The sequence below is a fragment of the Triturus cristatus genome, chromosome 1_2 (assembly GCF_964204655.1).
Source record: "Triturus cristatus chromosome 1_2, aTriCri1.1, whole genome shotgun sequence".
NCBI lineage: Eukaryota > Metazoa > Chordata > Amphibia > Caudata > Salamandridae > Triturus > Triturus cristatus.
Genome location: NC_140580.1, coordinates 364,965,290 through 364,987,388, shown reverse-complemented (window position 1 = coordinate 364,987,388; position 22,099 = coordinate 364,965,290). Strand labels below are relative to the sequence as shown.

Genomic DNA, 22,099 nt, shown 5'->3' with positions numbered 1-22,099 from the left:
CTAGGATTGCAAGGATTGAGGGGCCTGGATGGCCCCCCACGTGTGACGGGATCAACAGGACCAGCTGGCCCACCCGGACCGACAGGCCCCATAGGAGAACAAGGCATGATTGGGCCAAAAGGATCGATTGGTCCAAAAGGTCCAGAAGGACAAGTGGGACAAACAGGACCAATGGGACCAGTAGGGCCAAAAGGCGTAGCTGGTCCAGAAGGACCAATTGGGCCAATGAGACCAAAAAGATCAATTGGCCCACTAGGGCCAGAAGGGGCCACAGGAGCAGTGGGGCAAAAAGGTTCAACTAGAAACCAAGGTCTACCTGGACCAGCAGATCCACCTGGACTACCAGGGCCACCAGGACCAGCAGGGCCACCAGGACCAACAGGACGAGAAGGGCCTAATGGCACTCCTGGGTCAACAGGGCCAATGGGTCCAATGGGCTCTATGGGCCCACCAGGACCAACCGGACCGATGGGGCCACCTGGAGTATCAGGACCAAAGGGAGAAGAAAGACCACGCAGAGAAACTGGGCCAGAGGGTCCGAAAGGTTTACCTGGATCTCCAGGACCAATGGGAGCAGCAGGCCCCAAAGGCTCAGTGATAGCCAAGGGCACAGCAGGCCCAAAAGGTGAACCAGGACCACTAGGGCCAGCAGGTGCAGTGGGGCCTAAAGGCTCAACTGGAGAAACAGGACCAGAAGGGCCAACAGGCTCAAAAGGTGAAATCGGGTCACCAGGCCCAAAAGGAGACCACGGACCTCTTGGCCAAAAAGGTGAGAAGGGAGAGTGTGGAGGCTATGGTAAGTGGAAGACAGGTGGTTGGTAGTACGAGGTTAAAGGAGGCAACATTTCCCAGACACAGTTATACTTTAGTGGGAGAGGTTCCCAGTAATAGTTTGATTACTGCATGCAGAAACTTAAGGGGTGGTTGTGGTTTAATAGGACTAAGTACAGCAATGGTGGGAATTCAGTAGAAGAAAGACTCTGTGAAGTGTTTTTTTAGGGTTCCCAAAATGGTTTTGGCTTATTTGAAGATTATTTCCAGAATTGTTTTTCTATCAATTCAGGATATTTCACAGAGTGCTTCTGTTTCAGTGACAGAAGCATCACAAAAGTCTACTTTTTGATACACAGAATCATAGAAATATGTCTAATTCAGTGAGAGAAATTGTTAATGGATGGCTGTGCTTCATTGGGAGAGGACCCAAGAAGTAGTTGTGTCAGCTGCAGTAGATACATAGTTATGATTATGATGCACCTGGACACGATTGCCAGTGATTATTGCAGGCTGGTAGAACATAATCAAAACTGATGAACAGTCAGTCAACTGATGAACAGTCAGTCAACCAGTCACTCTTTGTAGTGGATTTTATTTCAAAATGACAACATTTTCTACCTCTCCCGATACTCATTGCTGTATTCAAGCTGAGAAGGCAGCTCTTACTGCTGAAATATGAGCAGCCTATGGTCACATGTTCAAACACTGACAGGAAGGACCAATCCGCCTTTCCTCCAGCCGAGGTCGATGCAATGAGTACTGCGGAGTTAAAAGTAGTTAGCAGTGTGACAGTCTGGTCGGCACTGACAAGCGCGGCCCGGTCTATCTCAAATGGCTGCAGAGGTCCCGGACCCTCACTGTGCCTCGTGTGGTGACAGAAATGCAAGTGGCCCGAGATTGAATTGGGCCCCCAAAAGACACCAGTTTGGTTGACGGATGACAGCAGTGAGAGAGCTCAGCTCACGCTACAACCTGTGCTCACCCTCAAATGTTGGAACAAGTCGTTCCGACATTTGAGGGTGAGCAGTTAACCACAAAGGTCACATGGTAGAAAGGAAAGGCCACGCATACATCTTACATACACACACTCGTCTTAACAAAATCGAAATTACCTTCCCCTCCGCTCCGAAAACAGATAAAGAGCAGTTGGAGAATAAAAGCCGTGGAGAGTGCTCAGTCCTTATTACTCTCGAAAGCTTTTATTCAAAATCGTCTTTTTGATTTTTATTATAAGTATAACTAACTCACTGATGGAACGTTCTTGCGCCCGGGCTCTTAGTGTCTGCAGACAGCGTGGCAAAGGTGTAAGCCGGAACTGGAAGATGTTGGATTTGGACTCCTCCCGCAGACTCCAGCCCACCAATCATTTAAAAATAAGCAACTGGAAGAGACAGAAGTGACTGACACTTCCCCACGTCTACATTTTTTAACCGGACTGCCCTGCCACCGGCCATTGAAATACATGGAGGGCTTATGACTCCTCCCTGGGCCGTGTGAATAATGCCCAAAATCAAACCCTATTTTGGCAGTGAAAAATAGACTGCGCCCACCTGTGTGTCATCACTGCCATGCTTTCTGGCTGAAGGTCGAAGAAATCTTCGCCCAGCCAGAAAAGCATGCGCAGCAGAGCCAAGGGCCATCCTTCCCCACCCCCTCAAAGCCCAGATTTACACATGTTTATTCACCGAGCAGCCAGCACAATTTATTGTTAGCTGCTTGGTGTTCCATCTTGAATTTTTTTAAACCCCCAGGGTGGCAGGGTGATGCCCATCTCGCCCCTGAGCACCAGCCGCCCCTGAGTATAAAATGCATTTATTCCTGCTAGGCATCCTTTGGCAGATACCTGACTCTAAGTAATAGCTTCATTTTCAGCTGTGGCATAAATTTATAGCCATACATGTCTTTTTGGCCTCTTAATTTCAAATATGAAGAAACAGAACAAGATCAATCACTATAGCTAAATAAGCATGTGATTTACAAGGGAAGGGTGTCCAATTTGTATTTCTTGCACTACTACCAATATTGTCCACTGTACATTTGGTTTTGTTATAGGAAGGTGCTAGGTGTCATTGTTGGAATAGAGGCTACCTACACTCATTGCATTTCCTCTGATAGATTACTTGTGTTGATTCACACTGCATGTGGAACTAGTAGCGATGAGGCGCTAGTCCTAGGACAGCACCACGTAGTATAGCTGCACACTGAGTAGCGATGGGTCTGGTCTATTTGGGGCTGCTGAGCAGTTTTCTGAAACTAGAAGACAGTAGAGGTTGAGAGCCCTTTTTATTCCAATTAAAAAAGAGAAAGGCATACGTTAAAGATGCTAGCTTTCTAGTGGTCATTGTGAAGTGTTAAACTAAGCACATATCGCTAATTGGTTACTCCACCAAATGCATTACCTATTTGAAAAAGTCATTATTCCAGTAGGAAAATACTTTTAGATGAGTGACAAGGTAATGTATATAACTATTTTGTTTTTCTGTTTTAATTCTAGGATTGCAAGGATTGAGGGGCCTGGATGGCCCCCCACGTGTGACGGGATCAACAGGACCAGCTGGCCCACCCGGACCGACAGGCCCCATAGGAGAACAAGGCATGATTGGGCCAAAAGGATCGATTGGTCCAAAAGGTCCAGAAGGACAAGTGGGACAAACTGGACCAATGGGACCAGTAGGGCCAAAAGGTGTAGCTGGTCCAGAAGGACCAATTGGGCCAATGAGACCAAAAAGATCAATTGGCCCACTAGGGCCAGAAGGGGCCACAGGAGCAGTGGGGCAAAAAGGTTCAACTAGAAACCAAGGTCTACCTGGACCAGCAGATCCACCTGGACTACCAGGGCCACCAGGACCAGCAGGGCCACCAGGACCAACAGGACCAGAAGGGCCTAATGGCACTCCTGGGTCAACAGGGCCAATGGGTCCAATGGGCTCTATGGGCCCACCAGGACCAACCGGACCGATGGGGCCACCTGGAGTAGCAGGACCAAAGGGAGAAGAAAGACCACGCAGAGAAACTGGGCCAGTGGGTCCGAAAGGTTTACCTGGATCTCCAGGACCAATGAGAGCAGCAGGCCCCAAAGGCTCAGTGATAGCCACAGGCACAGCAGGCCCAAAAGGTGAACCAGGACCACTAGGGCCAGCAGGTGCAGTGGGGCCTAAAGGCTCAACTGGAGAAACAGGACCAGAAGGGCCAACAGGCTCAAAAGGTGAAATCGGGTCACCAGGCCCAAAAGGAGACCACGGACCTCTTGGCCAAAAAGGTGAGAAGGGAGAGTGTGGAGGCTATGGTAAGTGGAAGGCAGGTGGTTGGTAGTACGAGGTTAAAGGAGGCAACATTTCCCAGACACAGTTATACTTTAGTGGGAGAGGTTCCCAGTAATAGTTTGATTACTGCATGCAGAAACTTAAGGGGTGGTTGTGGTTTAGTAGGACTAAGTACAGCAATGGTGGGAATTCAGTAGAAGAAAGACTCTGTGAAGTGTTTTTTTAGGGTCCCCAAAATGGTTTTGGCTCATTTGAAGATTATTTCCAGAAATTGTTTTCTATCAATGCAGGATATTTAACAGAGTGCTTCTGTTTCAGTGACAGAAGCATCACAAAAGTCTACTTTTTGATACACAGAATCATAGAAATATGTCTAATTCAGTGAGAGAAATTGTTAATGGATGGCTGTGTTTCATTGGGAGAGGACCCAAGAAGTAGTTGTGTCAGCTGCAGTATATACATAGTTATGATTATGATGCACCTGAACACGATTGCCAGTGATGATTGCAGGCTGGCAGAACATAATCAAAACTGATGACTAAATTTCGATGAAAAGTTGACACACTAGAAGTGTCTTGATTTGGGAAGCCAAGTACTTAAAGGATGTGATTGTCCTGTGTGTGTAAACCTATTCTAATGTTCTGTTTGGTTGGAGAAACTTTCACAATAGTTTAATTTCAGTAGTAAAATACTCCTTAAGTAGTCTGCTGTGTGGAGGCCCTGCAGAACCAGTTACTAAGTTCTGCTTTATCTTAATTATTTTTCAAGTTTCAAGTTTCAAAAGCTTTATTCGACAGCATGTCATAAAAGCAAATACATCCTAACAGTTCCATAAATACTAGGATAAAATAGTTTAAAAATACATTAAATCATTATGCTGGCGAATTACATCAGATAAAAACATCATCGATAAATAAAAGATCATAAAGATCAAACATTAAATAAAATTAATAGACATTTCTTGGTGACAAAACACTCATTGATCAGCTTCAGTGGGTTTCAAAGTACGAAGGCGCAATATCCAAGCCCACCCCAAAAATTTAGCAACGGCAATTACCAAGCAGGGGGTGCAATCAGATTCAAAAATTCTTAGAGCTTCCTTGTAGCTACGTGTTCCCAAATTTAGGCATACTGGTTTTATCCATCTACGGCGGGGGGCAATATATAGCGGACACACAAACAGCAAATGACCGGCATCCTCAATCAAGTCTGGACAATGATGACATTTATCATTCTTTGAGATTGACCATTTATGGGTGAAAGCTTTTACAGGGAGGGACCCAACTCTGAACTGGAAGTACAATTTCCTGTCCATTGGCCTCTCTATAATATCCCAATATGCCTCATAAGATGGTAAGAATTTTATATCAAAGAAACGGCCAGTCAAATTAGAGCCTTGGCCAGTATAGGAGGCAGATGTTAGGGTCATATGATTGCAGGCTGGCAGAACATAATCAAAACTGATGACTAAATTTCGATGAAAAGTTGACACACTAGAAGTGTCTTGATTTGGGAAGCCAAGTACTTAAAGGATGTGATTGTCCTGTGTGTGTAAACCTATTCTAATGTTCTGTTTGGTTGGAGAAACTTTCACAATAGTTTAATTTCAGTAGTAAAATACTCCTTAAGTAGTCTGCTGTGTGGAGGCCCTGCAGAACCAGTTACTAAGTTCTGCTTTATCTTAATTATTTTTATTTATGGGGTGGTGGGAGAAATGCATTTGGGAGGAATATGGGCCAAATGTACCTCTATAATGCAAGTATTTTGGTTTCGAAAGGTAGCCAATCTTTAATTTACATCATCAGATTCTTTTGGTTTGGGAAAATTAATTATTGATACTCAAGACAAAGTATCAATATAAGTTTCAGGAAGACCCCTCATTTATTCAATGTACAGTATTTATTACAACTTTATTCGATTTTAGAAATACAATTGTAAAAATCGAAGCACAAAACAATACAATAAATATGCGATAGCAACAGGTAATACAAAAACAGAAGAAAAACTAAATAAAGAAAATCACAGTTGATTCGACCTCAAAACGCCTGAGAGATACCAAAACAAAAAATAATACACTGCCGGAGTCTATAAAAACTGTAAAAATAGAAGCGCCAGTCTCACTTGATGAAACTTTATGGATAACAAAAGGGGCTGTATAAATTTATAGCGCAAATTACTTAAACTAGGCAAGATCATAATTATGGGCAAAGTTTCAGCAATGGAAACGTTATCACAAGTGCATACAGGTAAATCAGAGCTTTTTATAGAAACTACGGCTGGGAGCCATGATCTGCGGAAACAAATTGAGCCTAAAAAGGGTCAGCAGTCTTCGATGGTAGCTTTGCATATCCAAATTTAAGTAAGGTTCCATGTCGCTCACAGCTTTGACCAATGTAAAGTGGCGCAGTGGTCAACGCGTTGGCGCTAAAGGCTCACTTAACTCTTATGACATTAGTTTTAGCAAAGCAGCTTGGCTCAAGAAAGAGCTCTGGCCACTCTAATACTCTCAGCCTGGATCAACCATAATGCAACCAGGGGATTTGTAATGAGTTATCCAGACCCCGGCAGGAGCGAATAACTAACCTATTCAGTTCCGACAGGTGAATTAAATCTCAAACATAACCCATGCCCAAGTTATCATGAGCTACCTCAGTGGGTGCGCTTTGTGGGATTTTTAGGAGCCCTCTAAAAAAACGTATTTTTCTGCTATTTGGATGGGTGCAGTTGGCCCATAGACCCAAATCTTGCAGCCGAAGCTGAGGGTGGGCATGCATTTAGCTTTAAGAATATCCAAAATAGCCTTCAAATGAGTATGCCCAAGTATGCGAGAAAAATCGTCAATTCTATAGGTGGCCCTATTAAAGGACATTATATTATGATTGATCAGCTGTTGCCAGTTAAGGCGGGAATCCAATTGAATGCCCAAATACCAGAAATTGTAAACCTTGTTGATGTGATGGACCTATGTCACACATTTCAGGGTTTTGATCTTGTTGAGGTAAAATACCATCCTGTCAGACTTTGAGAAATTAGTAGATAGATCAAGACTATCCATAAAACTGATAAAAAGATCTCAAAAACAATGCATCCCCTTAGCATTGCGTATAATTAAAACTGTATCATCTGCATAAAGCAGTGCAGGAATCTGGTGACCTCCTTACCTGAGGACATCTAGGGGTGATTTAAATAAAAGTGATTTAATTTGATTAATATAAAGAATGAACCAAAAAGGTGCACGGATACATCACTGGCGAACCCCACGCTTCAAACTAAAGTAAGGTGTGCATTCCCTATTGGAGAAATATCTTACAGAGGCCATGAGGCCATCATGCTAATCGTGCTTGAAAGTGGGCAATACAGGCTCCACTCTCATCTGCTCCCTCATGGAACACAGCTTAGCATGGTTCACCGTATTAAAGGCCAAACTGAGTTCCATGAAGGCCAGGTGGATTATACACCTCTTGGCCTTAACATATTTGCAAACAAGTAGATAAAGATTTAGGGCCTGATTACAATGATCTATAGGCCCGCCATACTTGCGATTGAGTGGTGAGAACCGCCGCACTAGCGTCCAACACCTGCATTTTGAGTGCGGCCATCCCACCTTCACAAGACCGTCGAGACCACCAGGGATCAGCGATCCCTCTGTGGTGGTGCATTGGTCTGGCCCCGGAATAGGTTGGTGGTGCTGCTGTGGCACCGCCAAGCAAATTCTAAGTTTGCTCACCGCAACAGTTTTCAGGTCAGGGGACTCCCCATGGAAACTGCGGTGCTGAGGAAACAAAGGGTGTCCTACAGGGCCACTGTGCCCTCAGGGCCATGGGCTGCATGCAAGAGGGCATATGATGTGCCCCCCTGTGTGCAGGCACACCTTTCCTGCATGGCATGGACTGCAGAGTCCATGCCGTGCAGGAACAGTCATTGGCGCTCCCATTGCAGTGCCTTTTTAATAGACACAGCTGTGGGATCGCCAAAACACCACCTGCCAGACACAAGGAAACTCGTAATCTGGCAGGCAGTGTTCACGCGGCTTTGGCAATGCAGCAGCAGGGCAGTAGCATGGAAGCTCCAAGTCAAAATTAGGCCCTTGAACCTTGCTAAATTTTGCCCTGTCCTTCCCTAAACACATATTGTAAGTCTGACAAAAAATTGTGCTTTTCAGCCTAAAATGAAAGGCGATCCAACAATACCCGATATGGGCCTGTAACAAGCAGGGTCTGTTCTATTTCCTTGTTTAAAAATGTAGACAATAACCAAATTATGCCACAATGGCAGCAAAGGGCCACTGGCATCTGCATTTAAATGGAAGGTCAGTAAGGGGGCCAAATAACAATGAGGGCCTTAGATAGGTCGCCAAGCACTCTGTCTGGGCCAGGGGGCTTTTCTGAGGAGAGACATGAGATGACTAAGCTCACTTCCTCCCATTGAAATACAATTGTTTGGTTCACCCCACAACAGGCCATGGGGGTATCTGAGCCATCTTGATCTTAAATGGCCATGAAGTGATCAACACATGCCTGCGCCATAATGGTTAAACCCTGATTAGACAGTTGCTCACAGCTAAACAGAGGGTGATTTACCAAGTGCCAAAAAGCTGCACTGCCATGCTGGGAACTGGCATCAAGTACATTTTCGCAGGCCTCCTTTTTCAACAGACTCTTGCGCTCTTTACATACTGAATGATATGCTGCCCTGGCTATCCTCATCTCATCCTGGCAGCGATTTTTTTAATGCAAAGCCACTAACAAGTCCTTGTGCGCTCTTGAGCACTTTTTATCGAACCACTTGCTGGATGGTTGGGAGGGTCGTACACCAGGCATAGAGACCAGACTTAATAGAACCACAAATACTAGAAAAGGACATCAAAACACTATGAGCTGAAGAATAATCAAATAAACATGTTAAAAAGTTGGCCAAACAAGTAGAAACCAAGGTGGAGATAAAATCCATTGGAATAATCGAAGCCCACTTGACCCTTCGCCCCTTGTCGGAGGATAATAGCGGTTCCTTAAACAGGTGAGTCGCATCAACAAGCTTCTCATGCCACAAAAAGATGGATCACTCAGGGCATTCCACACATTCTTACATTTTTCAAGAACAAAAACAAATAAGATGAAACAAAAAAAATCAATAGTGGAGCTGGCACACCTCCCTTTGAAGGTGGGTTTCCTCTTTGCCAACCCGTGATGTCCACGTTTAAAAAGGTTGACTAGGTTGTAATCAGATTGTTATCATGTCCCCTTTCTGCGTGTGTTTAAGATAAACCTGGTCAACTAATGGTGATACATTCTCATAGTCTTCATCACTATGACAAGCTGAACAAGGGTGGAAATTAAAATCTCTCAGTAGGAGAATGAAAGTAATCATCTAAAAAACACTCTTGTGCTTAAGTCAGTATCCAATTCATGTCTGGCTGTGACAGAATTAATCGAAATTAACAACCAGCATTCTGTACTTGTTTTGGAAAGTCAAAAGAACACCAAGGATGATGTTGGATGAAATGGACATGACCAGTTCTATTTTACAGTTTAAGCCCAAATTAATTAACACTGCAAGGCTCCTCCTGGCATGCTCACTAGAGGAGGGAATAGCTGTAACAACATGTGTGGCATATCCATCCATATGTAGGCAACCCTGGACATCCCAATTCTCCTGTAGGCAAATAATGTTGAAACTAGACAACATCTTAAACCAAACATCATCTGAAACTTTACCCTGGACCCCAGCTATATTCCAGCTTCATACGCTTGAATTGGCGAACCAACTGGACACCACAGACATTCCCTACCTCTGGAGCTGGGATCAGTCAGTCAAGCTGGGCCAGGGCCTCAAAACAATTACTGAGCAGTATGTTTGGCGGCTTGCTTGGATGTGAAAATGAAACAGCCAGATGCAGCTGTTGACAGTGCCTCAAACCTATCAAAGTGCCTTCTGGTAGGGTGATAGCGCATCAATTCAAGGCCAACTGATCTTTGACACTCATAATCTCTTCTGTCAACACCCCCACTGCATTATTAAGAAGAGACAGTATGCATTTATTTGTCCTTGGTCTCAAATTGGAAACTTTGGTGGAATCCACTTTCCTCTTCCCTTTTATCACTTGAGCTAGGTAGTAGCAGCAACATTATAACCCAACAGTCATAAAGTCCAAAAATGAGCAAAGGACACAGCAGGTATCCCTAGGTGAAAACACACACCAGCTTGACCAAGGGTCCCAATAGAGATTTTAAGGGGGTGGCCTAGCCCTGCCTCTTCCTGACTCTGACAGGCACAGACAAGCCCGCTCTTGGCCCCGGTCTTCGCCCGGGTGTGTCTCGCAACGTGGGAGATGCTTAGCACTTTTAAGCACTTAACGTGTGGCAGCCCCTCCTCCTTACACAAGTGAATTCTGGGGAACGAAGTCCCACCCGAGCCAGCCAAACAAAAGTCTTGGTCCCTAGGCTACTGTGATAGCATACATTCCAAGTAATCACCAGTTGGAGAGTATATTCTCTCTGGCAGATGAAAAAACTTTATGTTCCCTAATGGTATTTGGAATGGATAAAGGAAATGGATCACTGCGGTCTGCTCATCTGATTCACATGTGCGGTCTACAGGCAGACTACAGTGCGCGATTTCAGTTATTCATTTCAAATACCCTTAGGGAGAATAAAGCTTTTTTAGCTGACAAAGGTAGAGATTGTACTTGCTAACTCATAATTTACTTCAATCAATCAATCAATCCACTTTATTCGATTAATTAAAATCATAAAAGTACAAGACAACAACTACAGTCTAGAACAAATACAGAAATAAATAACAGTATTATAATCAATCCTAAATGTGTCATTAAAAAGTTATTTCATAGCCATAAGACTGAAGGTACCTAGAAATACATGATTACTTATTATATTTCGGCAGCCAATATACTGGCATATTTTAAAGAATACTTTTCTAGTACATCAATCAATTTTACCTGGATATCATATATTTATGATTTTCCCCCTAATCCTGACAGCGGCAACTAAAAAGGAAGCAATATTACAAATTTCCCACGTGTCAGTTAACATTTGCAAATAAAGTAAATCAGGTTTGGCCTGTTGGAAACCCTTCTTAAAAAGTAGAGGAACCAAAAACTTCTTCCGAATAACAGTGTAATATTTGCAGAACAATAGGAAATGTAAGGTGTCTTGGATGGAGTGGTTATCACAGGTACATAATCCTGCTTCCTCAGGCTTAGACCAGCCCACATAGTCTCCCAAGGTCAAATGGATCAAATTGAAACAGAATCTGGTCAGTAGCCATCGATGGAATGGCTTAGTAACAATTAACAGATAAGGTTCTATCAAGAATGTTGTTTTTACCAAGAAATAGGCCCTAACTAAAGGCTTCTGCAACTCATTTCCTTCCCGTTCCACCATCATCATTTTTATAAAATTCTTTTTAACCCAATTCAGGTCCTCCTTCCTAATTTTCTCAGGATGATCATATAATTCCTGCCGTCCTAGTTTAAAAAGCATTGATTCAACATAAACCAACCAATTAATGTTACAGTCTTTATCCAGTTTAACACAATCCCGCAATATCTGTTGGTTCAAGGATAGTTCTGGGTTAAGCCATACTCTGAGCCAGCAGAGTAACGGAGCCAAGCTCAGAGTATCCGATAAAAAACCCAGACCCAATTCCTGATGTATGGAAAAACTGGCGGTAGATTGCGGAACTGAAAGGAGATTACGAAAGAATCTGTTTTCAGCTATCTGTAGCTCTGGCTGGGGTTTATAACCCCATATGGAGGAGCCATAGGCCGCTATGGCAAGACACTTGGATTTATATATCTTAATATTAGCCTCCATTGGTCTTTCCCCCTGACGCTGAGCAAACCCTAATAAGGCAGAAGTTGATCTTATAACTGCATTTTTTTTTCGTTTTTTGCTGGGGAACCCAAGAACTCCTTTCATCAAAAACTACCCCTAAAAAAATAAAAGAGGACACAGAAGACACTAAGCCACCATTACAATAAAAGATTTTTGGTTTTGTGACTCTACGACCTGTAGACAGAATATGTGATTTATCAATATTTACTACCAGGTCCAAGGACATCATAAAAGCTCCGAACGCATCTAAAAGACGCTGTAAACCTACCGAAGTTCGTGCCAGTAATACAGCGTCATCCGCGTATAGGAGAACCGGAATTAAGGTTTCTCCTACACGCGGAATGTCCAGGCTTGCTTTGACCAAAGTTTTATCCAGGGCATTGATGTATAGGGTGAAAAGCAGGGGCGCCATTATGCACCCCTGTCGAACACCCCTCCTGGATTTAAAAGATTTAGAACATCTACCATCCTGGGAGAGCCTAATTGATGCAGTAAGGTCACGATGAAGGTCTGCTAAAAAATAAACCAATGCCGGGTCCAGGCCCATTTCCAATAAGATACTCCACAGCTTCGACCTGTTAACCAGGTCGAAAGCTGAGGTCAGATCCATAAAGGCCAACTTCAGCGAGCCCTCTTTGGCCATGGTATATTTACCTATTAAAAGGAAAAGATTCAAGCATTGGTCCATGGTGCTTCGGCCTTGGCGAAAGCCATATTGGAGATTAGATATTATTTTGTTTTCATCTGCCCAGTCTGTAATTTTACCAAATATGACTTTATCTAAAATTTTAACAATTGAATCAATCAAGGATATTGGGCTATAACACCTTGGTTCGCTCCGCTGACCCTTTTTAAAAACTGGTATAATAATTGAGTGAGGCCATGAAACAGGGAACCCAATTAAAGCCGCCGCATTAAAAACATTGACCAGTATCTTTGCCCAGAAACTAGGATTATACTTATAGATATCGGCTGGGACATGATCTGGGCCAGGCGCTTTATTGCTTGAGGTGTTTATTATTGCTTTTTCAATGTCCTCAGCTTCAAAGATAAGAGGTACTATACCTTGCTGAAGTGAGATATTAGGAACGGTGTTAGTTGACTCATCAGAACCATATATTCTTTTAAAATGGGAGAGCCACTGGGCTTCTGTGACATTACTATCCTGACAATTATTATCCAAGCCTGAAAAAAGAGGAGTATTGACAATAGACCAAAACCTGGCGCTATCCTTTAGAATGTCAACGGATAAAAGGGCATTCCAGGCTTCTGCTTTAATCTCTACTTTCCGCCTATGGACAGCTAACTTATAGTGTTTCCTTAACCTCACTATCAAGGACCTGTCTCGAGGAGAACTTTTCAAGGCTAGAATCAAGGCACGATGGGCTTGTGAGCAATTATCGTCAAACCATTTTTCTTTCTGAATGGCTTTCCCTTTGGTCTTGGTGGTCAGGTCTGCAGCAATCTGACTGCAGATACCCACAAAAGCCCCGAGTATAACATCCGCAGGGTTGGAGGGATCAATACAAGTTGTTATGGAGGCCTTAGATTTAACACATAAATCATTAAAAAATGTGGCAGGCAACACTTTAGACCACTTAAGCCTCCTACCTTGATCACGTGTTACCAAATTAGTAGCACCTGATTTTCCCCCTCCAGTACCTAAAAACCCGCAGCTATCGGCCAATTCCAGTAAGACAGGATTATGATCGCTAAAAGGCGAGACTATGGCATTATAAAAAATTACCTTGTCAAGCAAATTTGGAGACAAAAAGATATAATCAATAATAGTCTCACTAGACTTAAATGTAAAATAACAATCAGCAAAATTAACAAAAGCAGGTTCAATAAGATCAGCTTCTGCCAAAAAGCCCTCCAGGGCAGCACCCTGGGGGGAGTGCTCAAAATGAGGTGTCTCTGAATTCGTGTGGACCAAATGATCAGTAATATGGCAATGACGGTCGCATAAATGTATATTAAAATCACCTAAAAGTAAAATATGATAAAATGTGGATTGATTTTTCCTATATTCGACTAAAAAAGTGTTCAATTTTATCAAATGTTGATTAATAACATCACTCTCACTTGAATTATAAAAATTAATAAGTAATAATTTGAAATTATTTGGACAGCTTACTTCTAATATCAGAAGATTGTACGAGTCAACCTCAAGTCTTCTTAAGGTACCGTTTATCTTATAGGATTGAAGAAACATCAACCCTCCCTTTGCTCTTCCAGCCAACGACGGGCATGCCGATAGGGAATAGGATCTGAACCCATCCAGCCAGAAACCGCCCCCCTTATCCCATGTTTCTTTTTTTTTTTTTTTTTTTTTTTTTTTTAAATTTTATTGAACAATAATTCGATTACAAGCACGGGCCTACAACCACCAGGGCCGGCCGCTAAGTACAGAATGAAATATACATTTATCAAGGCTGCAGTCGGTTCCCGGGGCTCGGCCCCGTAGTGGCTCCGGATAGTTCTAAAGGAACAGGAGACTTAAGTCCAACAGACACAAAAACTAAAAGAAAAACAAAAGGCGAGGCATAAAGACAAACAGCGCTGATCAGGCTTCCTCCGGGGAACTCCAGTTCAGACCATTAAGCAGCCTGCTAAAGGAAGGAGTACCGGGAGGCTGGGGACGGGGGGGGGCCAAGGGAAATGAACGTCCATATGTAGTCATTCCAAAAGGTGCCAGGAACCGTCAAGGGTCAGGGGGACATGGCGATATCGGTGTCCACCAGGGGGGGCGTACAGATACCCCCGCGATACGCATTCCATTGCCCCCAGATTCTGCCCCATGCCCCCGGCTTACCACGGGCCACATACACAGTCTTCTCCCTGAACATACACCAGTCCATATTCTCCTTCCATACTGACACGGTGGGCGGCCGCTGGGCACCCCAAAGCTGCGCTATATCTCTCTTGGCAATCATGTTCCCCAGGGCCGCCCACCGAGTCTGAGCTGCGCTGTAATCATTGGGCTCCCACACATTCAGGACACAGCGACGCACCTCCGGCAGCAGCACAACCCCAGTGACCTGTCCCATAACCGTATGGACCCGGCGCCAGTAGTCCGCCACCTCGCGGCACTCCCACAGGATATGGAGAAAGGTGGCGCTGAGCCCACAACCCCGCTTACAGAGCCCGTCGTCGGAAAATCCCATCGAGACCAAGCGAGGACCCGTCACATACACCCGGTGAAGAATCTTAAGCTGTACCAACCGGACACGGGCTGGAATGGCGACCTCCTTGGGGGACGACAGTGCAGACTGCCAGTCCTCGTCGTCCAATTCCACCCCATCCCCCGTCCAAGCCTCCCGAAGGCGCACAAAGAGGTCAGCCCGATGATTGATCAGTTTTTTATAGATTAAAGAAATAGTACTGTCAGGGACATGTCCGTCAAGTATGCGGTCCTCGAGGGGCGAGGAAACCGGGATCTTGGTCCCCTCCCCAAAGACCGAGAGCAGGGCGTGTCGAACCTGGGCATAGCGGAAGAACTCCCTGTCCGTAAGCTCATATTCGGCCTGAAGCACCGCGAAAGTCTTAACCGCGCCCTTATGCCACAGGTCTCCCACTTTGCTGATACCAATCGTGTCCCACTGGTCAAACCCCTTCGTAGTCCAGAGGCTGCCCAGGCGATCGGAGGCAAACAAAGGAGTAGCACATGTTAGTCGCTCACTCCAGCCCGTGGCCGCAGTGGCAGCCCTCCAGGTCCGCACCGCAATCTTAGTAGGACACGTAAGGGTCCGGCCAGCCGAGCGGGAGTAAAGTGCCCTGTTATAGTTCCCGCCGGGAAGCAGGAACTTGTCCATCTCATACGCCGGATTCAGGCCAGGCGCATACGTGGCATGATTAATGGCCGAAAGCTGCGCGGCCCAATAATACCTGCGAATGTCGGGAAGCGCGATGCCCCCGTCGTACCAGGGGAGAGTAAGCTTAGCAAGAGCAATACGCGCCCGCCCGTCCCACACCAGTCTCCTCTGCAGGCTCTCCACCTCCCGAAAGTAGGCCACTGGGATGACGTCGAAGGAGTTCTGGAGTGCATAGAGGAACCTGGGAAGGGACATCATTTTGAACAGCGCGGCCCGACCCAGCGGGGACAGGGGCAGCCTGCACCACCGGGCCGTGTCCTCTCGCAAACGCCGAAGTGGACGCAGGAGATTCTGCTCATAGCGAGCCACCGGGTCCAGCGCAACGTATATCCCCAGGTACTTAAAGCCGCTCAAAGATACTTGGATCGGAAGCCGAGGCGGCAGGAGAGGAGGACCACCGGAGATCGGATAGACGCAGGATTTAGACCAGTTGATCGTGAGACCCGAATTGTTCCCAAAGGAAGTCAGAACGTCAAAGAGGACGTTGAGCGACTGCCGCGGTGAGGTGAGATACAGGAGAATATCGTCCGCATACAGCGAGACCCGATCTTCGAAGCCCGGGGCCCACCGGATCCCTCTAAGCGAGGGCTCCCAGCGGAGCCAAGCAGCGAGTGGCTCCAGGGCGAGAGCAAAGAGCAAAGGGGACAACGGGCATCCCTGCCTCGTGCCCCTGCCGAGGGCAAAGGGCCGAGAGACCCGCCCATTCACCACCACCTGAGCCATAGGTCCCGTGTAAAGAAGCTTCACCCAGCCAATAAATCCTTCCCCAAAGCCAAATTTAGCCAAGACAGCCCAGAGGAATGGCCACTCGATGGTGTCAAAAGCCATCGTGGCATCCAAAGAAACCAGCACGGCCGGTTCGGAGAGGAGCTCCGCCCTGGCAAGGGCGCCGTGAAGACGCCGCAAGTTAAGAGCGGTGTTACGATGCGGGATGAAGCCGCATTGGTCCGGATGAATAAGATCGCACACGACGCTCAACAGACGATTGGCAAGGACTTTCGCCAGGATCTTAGGCTCTGCATTTAGCAGTGAAATAGGCCGGTAAGAAGTACAGCGGTCTCGCGGCTTGCCCTCCTTGGGGATCACGACTATCGTGGCCAAACGCTGGTCGGCCGGAAGGGAACCCGCCGCAAGAGACTCACGGAACATGCGACTGAGGAAGGGCGCAAGCTTGTCAGGGCGCAATTTATATAGCTCAATGGGCAGACCGTTGGGACCCATAGCCTTGCCCGAGCGAAGGGAGCGGATCGCGGTCGCTATTTCATCCGCCGACAAGGGGGCGTCCAGCCGCTCACGGTCCTCAACGGACAGGCCGGGCAAGGCGATATCCCTCAGTAGAAGGCGAGAGTCGTCCTCATCCCTGTCAGTCACTGGGGAGTACACAGCCCGGAGGTGGTCGGCGAAACATTCCACAATCTCATCCGGCTCAGTCACACACACACCATCCGCAGCACGCAACTCCGGGACCACACGATTCACTCTCTCCTTCCTGTCCAGCCACGCGATCAACTTTCCCGCCTTGTCCCCGGCGTCGTACAGTCGACCCTGCTGCTCCCTATACATAGTTTTGGCCGCGTCAGTGACCAGGGACCTATATTCAAACTGTTTCAGGCTGAGGGCATGGAGCCCGTCCGGAGTGACATTCGCCTCCAAGGCCGACTCCAGCCCCGAGATGTCAGTCTCCAGCCTCACCACTGCCTCACTCTTGACCCTCTTAGCCACCACTATCTGGGAGAGGGCGTGTCCGCGGATCACGGTTTTAAAGGCTTCCCACAGGGACATTGCAGACGACACCGACCCCTCGTTATCAAGGAAGTATTGGTCCATAGCCTTAACCAGGCTGTCACGAGTCGTAGGGTCTCGCAGGTACCATGGGTTAATGGGAGCGATCCGCCCTGCAGACCGCGACCCGGTGTCAAAAAGAAGCCACAGCGGAGAATGGTCGGAGATACCCCGCGCCAGGTGCCTGACCTCTCGAATCCGACCAGTCTGCGCCGCGGGCATAAGGAAGTAGTCTAACCTAGAGAGACTCCCATGCGCCCCCGAGTGAAAGGTGAATTGACATTGGGTCGGATGCATTAATCTCCAACTATCCACCAGGCCGAAGGTCTCCAGCATCCCACCCAGCCATGCCTGGGCAGCGGGGAGGGTCCTTGGTGGGTGACGATCCAGTTCACCCGAAACCACAGAATTAAAGTCCCAGCCCATGAGCAGGAGGCTGTCCGGAAGGTCAAGCAGCATTCGACCCAAGTCAGTGAAGGTGGAGTTCTGGAGGCCCGGGGGGACGTAAACTGAAACCAGGGTAAGGGGCTGCCCCTCCCACCTCCCAATCAAACACACATAGCGCCCTCTGTCATCCGAGACTATCTTAGTGATCTCCACCGGAAGTGAGGTTCGCAGGAGAATGCCCACCCCCCTGGAACCAGTTGTGAAACCAGAATGGGCCACGAGGCGGTATCCCCCCCTGTTCATTGCATGACAAACATTGCCAACCAGATGCGTCTCCTGGAGAAACACCACATCAGGAGTCAAACGACGCAAATATTGCAGTACTACACCCCGCTTGATACGGTCCCCCAACCCATTGACGTTCCATGACATAAGCCTCAACCCGTCCCCCCCCATCCCCCCCAATAGATCAAGGGTCCCCCAGCCTGCAGCACAGTTCCCAGATGTGGACAAAAATCAGTACCTCGCCCTGTAAACAAAAAACACACAGCAAAACAACCCCTCCTCCCCCCCAACCCCACCCCAAGACCAACTCCCCCCACCCTGCACCCCTGCGGGCCAAAAAACCCCCCCAACTTGCAGTGTGCCTGTCGCCCCACTAACCCCATTCTACGAAAAGACCCCAGAGGAGGTAAGGGACCCGTCCCCGCCCGCCCCCCTCACTGGTCCTGGTAAAACACAATATACAAATGAAATAAGAACCAACTGTGCAGTGCAAAACGGCAAAATCAAGGACCAAAAGTCATTCTAAAGGGGACCCGTCACCCGCGGTGCCCGCAGAGAGTCCGGGACGGCCACCTCCGTCCGGCAGAGAGTCCAGCCAGTCACTTGTGGCCACAGGAGAGTCAAAAAAGGCTGTCCGATCCCCATGTTCCACTCGGAGTTTTGCAGGGTAGAGCATCGAATACTTTAGGCCCAGCTCGCGGAGACGACGCTTCACCCCTTGGAATCCCATCCGCTGTTTCTGGACCAGTTGCGTGAAGTCCGGATAAAAATTGATGGTCGAGTTCTCATGACGAACCGGGCCGTGGGTCCGTGAGGCCTGCAGAATAGCGTCGCGGTCCCTGTAGTGGAACAGTTTGGCCACGATAGGCCTCGGGGGGGCCCCCGGCCGTGGCCGACCGCCCGGAACTCGATGGGCCCGCTCCACGGCAAAGAACTTACTTAGGCCAGCCGGGGACAACTGTTTCAGGATGAGTTCCTCGACCACGAGGTCAACCGGGCGGCCGTCGGAGGACTCCGGTACACCTATGACGCGGATGTTGTTGCGTCGGGCCCGTCCCTCGAAGTCCTCAAGCCGCCGGGCCATATGATCGTTGACCACCCTGATGTCTCCAAGCGCGGCCCGCAGATCCGACATCTCCGCACCGAGGGTGGAGGTCCGTGTATCGAGAGCCTGGACCCTCTCGTTAGTTTTGGAGAGGTCGGCCCGGATCAGGGTGACATCAATCGCGACAGTGTCAATCTTACGGGCCAGGGCCTCATATTGCGTCGCGATGGTTTCCCTAATGCCATCAATGGCGCCCATAATGTCCTGCAGGGATAGTTCCGTAGAGACGGTCGTGCCTCCCCCCGCAGTATCCGAGGGGAGGCCAGCAGCGCCAGGGGACCCCCTGCCCTGGGTGTAGCGGTCCATGTTATTGCTCTGGACTGCTCCCCCGCGGAGGGAAGCCTTGGTCTTGCGCCCCTCGGGACCCCCTTTGCCCCCCATGTGAACACGGTCACTCAAGGGGACCTCCAATCAAGAGGTGTAAGGGCACCAGCAAGAAGACCACAAAATGTCGGTATAGGGGGTCCGAGGCGATAGGCACTCTAGTGGCAGGTGGAAGAAAACCTCGTGCAGAGGCCCAGGAAGCACCTCGCCACCCCGAGCGCACCCGCCCGCTGGTCTCCTGAAGTCCAAAACCGAAACCGAAAGTGGTGGATCGGCAGCTGGCACCGCGCTGAAGCCGCTGTTGTTCAATTGCAGCCCGGCCCCTCGGGTCACCTTCACCCCGGTCACCTCCGTCAGGTGGGTCCCAAAAGTTCCGACGACGACAACTCAGGATTCCCAGGTCCGATTTGATTTTTGAAAAGAGATATATGCTCAGCTGGTCTTTATCTCCCAGATTCCATAAGCCACGTCAGGATATTCTCAGGATAAATTCCGAGGAGCAGAAAGGGTCCGGGGAGCCCTGTGCTCACGCGACCATCTTGGATGCGCGCTAGGCTCCTCCCCCTATCCCATGTTTCTTGAAGAGCGATTATATCGTACCGGTTTATAGCATTCAGCCATAATGGGTCGTCTCTTTTAGAATTAAGGCCTGCAATGTTCCAGCTAATAATTTTACATGTTAGGGTGGAATCTACTCTACTATCTTCTAATCCATGGACTATTTGGGGCAAAACTACTCTATCCACCCCTGACCCCACTGGTCAATCATTCTGATCCATTAGGGTAAGGGGAAGAAATCTATTTGAAAGTAGCGGCCCACTGTCCTTAGGTATAGGTAATAAGGATGTCTTTTTTAGTAATATTACATCAGCCTCCCTAGCCTTACCAACATACGATCTGCTAGCAAAATCATGTGAGAAGGTCTGCCCCAATTGGGTAGGGCTAATGTGAGCTCGCAGCACCCTAGAGGGAGGGTAGAAAAAACCCAAAGGGACAGCTCTAATATCACTCCCAATTGGTTCAGTTGCATTCCAAAACATCCTCTCGGCTATGTCCTGTTGTTAAAATTGACTATAATACAGTCACCTGGGACGCGTTTAGGGCCATTACCCACCAATCCAACTCGTCTAGCCATTATGATATGGGCAAATATCCCAGCGGGACCAGACGAATGATGCTCACACCAGTTATTTGTTTTGCGCAATAAAGCCTCAGTAGATTCAGTTTCATAAGTAGTTAATGGTGGGACCCCTACTAGAATCGCGACCAAAGGAGTGGCCTCTGGGGGTAAATTAATTTTGCATGTATTAGGACATAGTTTTTTCCCCTGCTGTACCGCAGTCTTATTAAAAGCCACATTCATGCCTACCTCAGTAAGGTCAACACAACCTTTATCTCTAGATGGCATGAGACCTTCGCCTACACCTCGACCAATAGACCCCAAGTGGCTAACTGCAGCATCGAGTTGTTGTGGCTCGACCAAAGGTGTAAGCTGGTGACTCATTAAATGTTTTCCTCGAGGATCTACATCAGCCTTGGGGTGGGGGGACAAAGATGGATTCAACCGTGCATTAACTTGAGAGGTACATTTTGCGTCAGTTCTAAAAGAGTCTATCATAGAATCCAAACGGTCACATTTTCTCCTCAAGTCCGCAACGCACAAATTCATAGTGTCAATAACTTCTTTGGCGATGTTAGTCAGTATTGCCTCAAACCGAGTAGAGAAAATCTCTTCCACCAGGTTCCGGAGCACTAATTGAGTATTCCCATCCAGCACAGAAACAGGCTTTACTTGACTTGTTTTTAGACCCTTTTGTTTTTTACTTGATTTTTTGGCTGATCCCCGAGCCCCTGTAGCCTGAAAAATGGGCCTTTTGTCAACTTTACCCCATCCGTGGCAGGCACTTGCAATATTGTATCCCCCTCTCCTATATCAATGCTATCAGTCACCGGGGATTCAGAAACAGTGTTTGGTCCATTAATCACCACCACCACAGGATCCAGGGGTATGGGGGTTACTGATGGAAGACCATTTTCCAGGATATCTTCACCCTCCTTATTGCTTATGCTCAGTTCCCTTTCGGCATCTTCTCTTTCATTATTCAGCACTCCCACAGCCGAGGTCAGGTATGAAATTATAGAAGAAGACTTTCGTGGCACTTTAGCATTTGCTCCCCCCTGCCCTTGATTCCCAAGCAGTTTTCTCTTACCCATGTTGTAGCAGTTGGGGACGTGGCCCAGCCCAGCCTCCTCCGGTCTCCGACGGTCGCGGATGGGCCCGCCCTTCGCCCGGGCTTCGCCCGCGCGCGTCCCATGCTGCGTTAGCCCCTTGCTGTATTTGAGGGCTCCAGGCGCCCTCTGGTGACGCCGGTTCACAGCGCTAGTCCGGGCCTTCTGGGAGTTGTAGTTCCCGGTAGTGTTGCCGTTCCCCACACGGCGGTGTGGGAAACA

General features: G+C 47.7%; 1 protein-coding gene across 1 annotated transcript in view; it reads left to right on the top strand.

The window, feature by feature from the left end:
• Nucleotides 1–22,099, top strand: part of LOC146867374 (uncharacterized) — a 196,720-nt gene that overhangs the window by 89,669 nt on the left and 84,952 nt on the right. Inside the window, exons 9-10 of the mRNA XM_085604594.1 lie at nucleotides 5–769; nucleotides 3,269–4,033. Coding sequence (XP_085460720.1) covers nucleotides 5–769; nucleotides 3,269–4,033 — 1,530 coding nt within the window. The remainder of the gene's footprint in view (nucleotides 1–4; nucleotides 770–3,268; nucleotides 4,034–22,099) is intronic.